Source organism: Alligator sinensis, unplaced genomic scaffold, assembly GCF_000455745.1.
Source record: "Alligator sinensis unplaced genomic scaffold, ASM45574v1 scaffold838_1, whole genome shotgun sequence".
In the NCBI taxonomy this organism is placed as follows: domain Eukaryota; kingdom Metazoa; phylum Chordata; order Crocodylia; family Alligatoridae; genus Alligator; species Alligator sinensis.
Window position 1 is genome coordinate 91,794 of NW_005842996.1, and position 8,535 is coordinate 100,328.

An 8,535-nucleotide genomic window follows, 5' to 3' on the forward strand; every position below is an offset into this window, starting at 1 on the left:
ACAACAACTGCGCACCAGAATGAACGCACACTGGAAATCCATCACAGACAGAAACACTCAATTACCGGTGGGGGCACATTTCTCACAGGAGGGCCACTCTCTCTCCAATCTCTCAGTCCTGATCCTCAAGGGAAATTTACACAACACATCCCAGAGACGAGCCTATGAGCTCCATTTCATCAACCTGCTGGATACTAGAGATCAGGGACTAAACATAGACATTGGATTTTTGATACATTATAATCTGCCTGGCAACTGACTCCCCAGCCCAGCCCAGCCCCTGGCTGCTTTACTTTTCATTCCATCCAGGAAGAGCACGCAGCAACTGCTGCAGCTTCCTTAGCCTGACGAAGGGTTTTTGAACCCGAAAGCTTGCTTAATAACTATTCTCCAACCATTTGGGTTGGTCTAATAAAAGATATCAAATTCACCCAAGGAACCTTGTCTACCTATTTCCACTGAAGCTTTTGCTGGTGAAAAGTGTGATTGTGAGCAAGGGTACTAGTTCCAGAAGGATTTACACCCAATGGAGATCACAGAGGATGGAGATGGGCTTTTCTCTGTGGTGCAGAGGGCAGGACTAGATGCAGCGGCTCAAGCTGCAGCAGGGAACATGGAGGTGGGAGATGAGGAGGAACTTTCTGACTCTGAGGGTGGTCGAGCGTTGAGCAGGCACCTAGAGATACTGTGGGGTCTCCATCCCTGGAAGTGGTCAACAGCAGGTTGGACGGACCCTTGGCGTGGACAGTTCAGACAGGGCTGATCCTGCCTGGAGCAGGGGCTGGACTAGCTGTGACCCTGTGAGGTCCCTTCCAGCTCTGCTTTTCTATGATCCTCTGCTCTTTGCTGACCCTGTTCCCTTTGGGCCCAGTGAATTGCTAAGGCAGTGTTTGGTAAGGGCTGGAAATGGTCAATTCAGCCGCTGCAAAGACCTGCCTTCCTCTTCGAGCTTGTGGTTCAGTATGTGAGAGGCTAATGAATGCAAGCAGATCCCTTCTAGATAAGCGAGCTGCAGAAGACACCATCACAGGAAAAACATAGCAGACCGCTAAGTGTGTCACGCACCAGTAATAGAGACCTACAGCAGTGCAATGCACACATTGAGACTGACCACAAAGGCGGGTCCAGGACAGGTGTGACCGTTAGCCTGGAGGGGTTCTAAAATGAGGGGTGGGAGAGACAGCACGGTGGTTACTTTGTATTTCAGCCTTAATATAACAATTCAAATGCACAAATAAATAGTCACCACCGCTGCTTCCTGGCTCTGACACCAGATCACAACACAGGTGAGAGGCTGTAGCTCAAGCTGACGTCTGTGCAACTATATGCTTTCTACCAGCCACCACCAGGCTGATGAAGTTTAATTGACTTGTATCAGCAAAGATCTACTCTACAGCTGAAGTACGATTGGGAAAAATAAATTATCTTTCAGGTGAGCAAAGAGAAATGTTCCAAAACACCCATCTCTCCCACACTGCTCCCTAAACCAGCAGTTGGTGAAAATCCCAGCTAGGCCAGGGAAACAGCAACCAAGAGACAGGGCATCTTGCTATCGTGCTCCTATCCCACTCGGGCATGGAGCAGGCCGTGGCCATCTTACTCAGCCTGCCGGCAGGAGCAAAAGTGCTGCAACACAGTCACCACCGTGCAACAAACCCATGCAGGGCGCATGATCAAATTCAGTTGGAAACCTCCAAGACCTGCAAGCATCAAGCTGGGAACATCCACTGCTACCAAGGACAAATGCTACCATTTAACAGGCCCACTGTTTGCAGCGTGGCACTGAGGAGGTGTTTGTGCGATACCTCTTCACTAGGTGTACACAGGGGGTGCATTTACATGTTCATTAATGCACAGTAGTTACTGCACATTTAATTTAGTACTTACTTAATGAAGTACTCACTGAATGCACAGTAACTGGATTTACTTCACAGTAGAGCCAGCGCATGGGTTTTTAGAGGGCTTTGGGTTGCAGCCGTGTTGGTCTAAGGACATAGGCAGGCAAGGTTCTTTGGGTAGATGTGATCTCTTTTATTAGACCAACCGAGGAGTTGGAAAAAAGTGTTCTTAGCAAGCTTTCAGGCACAGTCCCCCTTCTTCGGGTACACGGAGTCTCTGCTGTTTTCAGACTCCAAGGAATGAGAGACGTTTTTAGTGACATTTCCTGCACAGTAGCATATTAGCATGGGTTTTGCCTGGCCCACTACTGTGCAGTGTTATTAGGCTCCTGCGCATTAAGTGTCTCATGTAGACGCATCCAGAGGGTTGCTGTTGGAGGGAAGCCCACCTCTGCCTTAGTGCAGACTCTCTGTCACGCACTGATGACAAGCACAGAGGACTAGAAGAAGTCCTTTGTACACCTACGTTTCTTCTGCACTGGAAACACAAGAGGCGCGTGACAGGGAAAACTGAGTCAATGGCTGCAGAGTAATGGAGTGATGTCCAGGTCGGGATGTTTGTCTTCCAGGGATCCCAGCAGGGATGCAGCCTCCCCCCGACATGGCAGAATGGGGGCAACACGCACCACTGATTTCAGCAACAATTTTTCTTTTGAGGGCTGGGGCAGAGCTCATACAAATCCCCAAAAGGACACATCTTTTGGCAGAGACTGCACCAGGGGTTATTGCTGGGACTCCTAATTATAGTTCCACTTAAGATTTTCGTACGTCTCCTGATGCTGAGTGCTCAGCTCCTGAGAGAAGAAAGAGGGAGAGAAGGTAGAAGTGGATACAAGGATGAACAAACCACTGGGAATCTTTTGTCCTGGGCAGAGACTCCAGGGATGCGATCTGTTGAGAGAGACATCATCACAGCCCCTAAACTCAAGTGTCACCCTGTAAGCACCCAGCTGGCACGGTTCCAGCCACGAAGGTGGCATTTTTGGCACAGCGTGCAATCCTGTTACCTCTGGAGCAGAGACCTGGTTACTGAGCCTGTGCAACATGTGATGCCCTGGCCAGGCAGCATGCAGCAATGCACCCAGGCATCTGGCACACTGTGAAAAAATCCTCTCTCTCTCTGTCTCCTGGTTTAGGACAGCCTCAGCCTCCCCCACTTCTTTACTCAAGCTGCATGACTTAAGTCCACCTGGTCACCTGGGCATCCTACATGACCCCAGGCTGGAGAGATTCCTGAGGCGGCCTGGAGCTAACTCTTCCTTTGTGCTGCAAGAGGCATTTTGGGAAGAGGATGGTCAGACATTTTTCAGAGAACAATGAAACAAGCAATAAGCCTCCAGAGAGTTTTATCAGATGACCATATGAGTATTTTATCTGAATTTTAGCCAGTAATTTAGGATTAAGTGATCTAGACACGCATCAAAAGGCCAACAAGTCCATTCTGTTTTGCTCAAGTTGGCTTTCTTTCAATATCCCATTGCTGTGTATTCCTTCCTCCCTCTCTCTCCCTCTTTCAAAAATAAAGCTATCTGTTATAGCAGTCCTTGCTGGGTGTGCTTAAGAGGGAGAGACTAGCTTTACAGCTCCCTTTGCTTCGTTGGCTAAGGTGGACACAGAGTATTTTTTACTTTCCTCCTGTACAGGAGGCTATTGGTGAATACTCCAGGCTAAAGGAAGCACCTGAAGCTAGCATGGTGGGTTAAGCACCCCCAAGGCCTACAGGGTCTGTGTACCCCGGATGGCACAGAGCCCTAACAAGGACCAGAGCCCGAGTGGTGGCAGCAGTTACCCCAGGCTTGTGAATGGGCTCCAGGAACGGGGTTGGCCAAACATAGGTGCCCCAAGGGAGACATTCGAAGCACGGTTTTTGGTTGGGCACAGTGAGGTGGGTGGCTCCGCACAGGAGCGCGCCGTACTGGCTCACCACACACACAACCCCAGGAAGCCGGGGAGGGTAGAAGGAAGGCAGGCAGCTGGCAGAAGTGGGCTAAGTGGTTAGGGCACTTTGCATGTTCAGCCCAGTGGTTCACGCACTTCCCAGCCCAGCATGCACCCACCTCCAGCCACTGCCCAGGAGGAGCTGGGTCAGGCATGTGCAGGCATCATGGCATCTGCTCCAGCCCACCCGCCTTGGTCCCACACAACAGCAGTGGTGCCTGCCCACAGGGAAGCAAGTCTCCCAATCAGGCCCAGTGACTTTCTTCAGGGCTTTATTCCTGAAACTTTTGCTGATTCTACTACATGAACTCCAAGAAAAGATGCAAAATACAAGTTCACCGAGGACACCATTTTCCCTAAGGTCAGCTTTGAAGCAAAAAGGGGAAGGGACTGGAGTGGCACTCAGGGACAGGGCAGGGCTAATTTGTGGCACAGCTGCCAAAAAGATTGGCCCCCACCGATCTAGCAAATAAATGCACGTTCCAATAAAGTATATTTGTTTTTGCTTTGATCTTAAACCAAGTCATCTAATGCAGGGCCCCTGGCATGTTAGTAACGATTCTAGTTTCTCTTCAAGTGGAGAACAATATGTGATGCTGCACGACACCATGTGTACCTACAAATCCTACATCCACCCATGGCACCAACTTGTCTGCTTTTTGATTATTACGCATCCAAAAGCAATCAAAGCTGGCTTCCAATCCCATGCCCACTATCTTTGCCCCCATAGCCACCTTTGTCACTTAGGCATGGCCTGAAGTGCAGTTACATTCACACGGAAGAAGGAAGGAGAGGAGAGTTTGGGTACTTACAGTGTAGACTGCTTCTCCATTTTCCTACACAAAAAGAAAAAGAGATGAGTCAGGAGGAACAGGAAGACAAACACCACAACTCCCGTCCCCGCGGCACCCAAACCCCTCATGCCATGAGCTGCCACATGAGGCCTGGCCCCTGGAAACACCTTGACCTTCCCCCAGCTCCACAGCTCGGCCCTCAGTGGGAATTCTTGGTTGACTGGCAATACATCCCTGTAGCCTCCCTTCGCTCAGTGTCCATCAGCAAGGGTTTGTAAGGGGCCGTACCTCATTCTGCTGGGAGATGCAAGGTGCTGGTTCCCTGGACCAGGATCCTGAAATGGAGACAGTGGTCTTAGCTCATTTTCCACTGCCATGTCTCCACGTCCACAGGGCTCAGCACACAGATGAGTCCCTGGTGCAAAGGCTCATGATGCCCTGCATGAAGTACACACCCCGGGCTCAGGCTGTCTGTGGAGGGGGCCTGTCTACATCACTCCCCGGGGCAGAGCTCAGAGCCAAACTCCAGGCACAGGACAAGCCTTGGGGCCTGTGACGGCTGCAGCCTGGTCGTCCCGCACAGGTGAGCCCACTGGTGATGCCCAGGGAGTGTCTGGGGGCCACGTGCTGTTTCTTACCCCATCTGGGAGGGCAGTGGATCCAGATGAGACTCAGGGGCACCGTGACCAGCAGCAGGGCACTGCCTGCTGCCACAACAGGAAGTATGACGCAGGGTGCGGAGGGAGCTACAAGGGCAAGACAAAAGCTTCGTTTCAATGCTCTTGCCCAGCTCCGCTCTGCAGCAGCAGGGTCCAGTGGTCAGAGGACCAGCGAGAGCTGGGCTCTGTCTCTGGTGCTGCCACTCGCCACTCGCCTGTAAGTCACTGCCCCTCCCTGTGCCTCAGTTTCCCTACCCGCAAAGCAGCACCAGCACTACTATAAAGCCCTAGGAGACCTCTGGATGGAAGCTGCTAAGTGAGATTGAGGGATTTCCTGTATCCAGTCCCCACCGCCCCATCTAACTCGAGGAGAACGGGGATGCTCACTTCTTACTGAGCTGTTTGCTGTTCCTGGGGACAGGATGTTCCTGCCATTATCTGCCATCTCCACAACTCTCCCTCGACCATTCCCCGCACCACAAACACAGTCCCCTGCAGTATCCTTTGCACTTCTTTCCTCCCTTCAATGACCCCTAACTCCCCTCTTCTCTGGATAGTATCGTTTAATTCCTTGCAGAGGTCTCAGTGATGGCCGCTGCCTTGTCTCATGACCTGGGAACTGCTTCATGCCAGCTTCCCCGACTTCCCTGTACATCTGCCCGCTTGCAAGCATGATACAATCATCCAGCCTCCTTCATGCACGTTAGATGCATGAGTGATTGCAGCGGCTTTTCACACATATTATGTCTAAGTCTCAAACATGGAAACACTCACATGCAGAATACACGGCGTGTCTGGTAACACTGCTGCCAGATGAGTTGAATGTGACCTCGCAGGTGACTGCCACCCCACTAGCCCAGCTGGCCCAGGGGACACTGATGTGATGGATGAGTGTTAAGGACCCAGCACTGACTTCCAGTGAGTGTGGCAGCCCCTGGGCTGGCTCTTCACCAGGAACACGCCAGGACACCTGGACAAGGTTAGAGACGCCCCAGATCACACAGGCCAGATGTGCAGGCTCCGTGGCTCCGTTCTCCCCTGCAACGGGGCCCAGGAGCAGCACGGAGCTGCTGTGGGTGAAGCTGTCTGGGCAGAAAGGAAGGCAAAAGCTCAGGAGGACATACAGCTAAACTGCAGCCTGGCCACAGCTGCAGGTCTGTCACTGAAAGATTAAGCAACATAAAACTATTGGGGAATAAAGAAATGTGCCATCCCCTGCTGCGCTGGAAGACAGGAACCAGCCCAAGGCACGGGTGTCCTAGCCAGGAGAGAGCCGGGCAGCCTTCTCAGGGCAGCACTAGCACCTTCGGGAGTTCACAATCTTCTCACCCACCGTAACGGCTCGGAGGGAGAAACATTCCCAGCCTGGCTGCACAGACCAGCCCCACAGAGACCCAGCACTTCCCTGCACCACTTGCCAGGTTTCCCCTGAGAAAATAGCTGTGTAGCCTGTTCTCTCTCTGCCCCCAGCAGGTAATGCTGAACCCATTTTACTTGCCTAAATACAGCTTCTTTTCATCAATTTACTCCTATACATTCTTACAGTTTCTTGCTGGTTTTCAATGGAACATGACCAATGAGACAATCAGGTATGCTAATAAAAAAGCAATGGTTCGCTACCTCCAACAATCACCGCGGTTCCATTCCCAAAAGTCAAGATGCTGAGGGCTGCAAATGCACAGTAATAAATGCCAGACTGCTTCCTTTGGATGTCCCAGATTTCCAGTGTTGTGCTACGACTCTGATGCTTGCAAGCAAATTTGTTCCCATTTGTACCATCCACACAGTCCTTCATGTGAGTTGGGGCCTCACCCGCCCTTCTCAGATACCAGTGCACATTTGCTCCCCCTTCCAAATCTTTGCTGGAGGAGCAGTGGATCTCTGCTGTCCCACCGACTTCCACAAACAGGAACCGCTGAGGCTGGTACAGATGTAACTGGACTCCCAACACTGTGGAAACACAACAGGGCAATCATCAGCTCCCAGCGGGTCTTGGGCTGACACAGGTGCCCATCATGTCTTGGGACCACAAGACATTTGATGCTAATACCTACGCTGAGGACAGGCAAATACAACCCAACTCCTGCACACCCCACCCATGAACTAGTAAAACATAGATCTCTCCAGAACGACTGGTCTAACATCACACTCAGATCCAGCGCTCCGTGCTCAGGATCCTACAGAGCCGTACCTAGGGACGACAGTATCAGGCACTCGGGGAGCAACATTTCTGCAGAGAGAAGCAACCTTGCCCGGCCGCCCCCAGGGCTCAGGTCCTGTTTGCTGCTGCAGCCACAGGGGCAGGCGTCAGGGTTGTGGTGAGGAGCTCCTCCCGGGGGACGTCCTGCCTGATACAAGCAGCATTATCAAGTCATCTGAGGGGCCTTCTGGTGACACCACCTGCCTCTTGCAGTGTCACTGCTTTATAGGGGGCATAGCTGGTCTGTCGTGGGGAACAGCTACAACCAGGTAGGACCCTTTCAGTGGAGGCAGAGGAAGCATTTCCAGAAGTCCTTGTGTCTCCAGAGCAGATGACCATTTGCATCAGTGATTTGGGCACTTGAGGCCCCAGGGGTTGTCCAACAGAGCCCCAAGTAAGCCGGGCTGTGAATCCAAAGGACAGCTGCTTTTCCCCACTCACACCCGGGGAGGACACTGCTATTCTGCACCAGGACCTCCGTGCAGTTCAACCTCGGCTCCTCCTGTGCTATTACCCAGCTGGGCCGGCTTCTCCCTCCGTGGCACTTGGGCAGTTCCCTTTCCACGGATGCCCTTTCTCTCTGTTTCCTGACCTCAGCATGGAGCTTTGGTTCCTCAGCTCAACTCTGGGAGTGAAGCCAAATGCAACCAACACCAACTTCCCCTTTTTAGACACAAGGATCAGTATCCAGAAGGGTAAAATACAGATGACAGTATACAAGAAACCCACAGACCAACATACATATCTGCACAGAACCAGCAATCACCCTAAACACACCAAAAAAGCTGTGATATACAGCCAAGCCCTCAGATACCACCGCATTTGTACTGAAGAGAACACCCGGGATCGCCACCTCACCAATCTTAAAAAGCCTTTCACCCAGCAAGGACACTCCTCCAGAGAGGTAGATCGCACGTTTGAAAGAGCCACCTGGATACCACGTGAAGAACTGCTGCAGTACAGAAGAAAAACACCCACAAATCGCACACCGCTGGTTATGACCTATCACCCCTCCCTTGAACCTGTACGGAAAATCCTCAAAAAAT

General features: G+C 51.8%; 1 protein-coding gene across 1 annotated transcript; it reads right to left on the reverse strand.

Annotated features, from left to right (window-relative positions):
- Positions 1–2,635: 2,635 nt before the first annotated feature.
- On the reverse strand, positions 2,636–7,562 carry LOC112548200. The gene is made up of 7 exons (XM_025193005.1): positions 7,481–7,562; positions 6,910–7,239; positions 6,064–6,375; positions 5,269–5,376; positions 4,919–4,965; positions 4,649–4,672; positions 2,636–2,692 (listed from the first exon to the last, which is right to left on the reverse strand). The coding sequence occupies exons 1-7, from the start codon at positions 7,515–7,517 to the stop codon at positions 2,636–2,638; spliced, it is 915 nt and encodes a 304-aa protein (XP_025048790.1). The 5' UTR covers positions 7,518–7,562.
- Between the last annotated feature and the right edge of the window lie 973 nt (positions 7,563–8,535).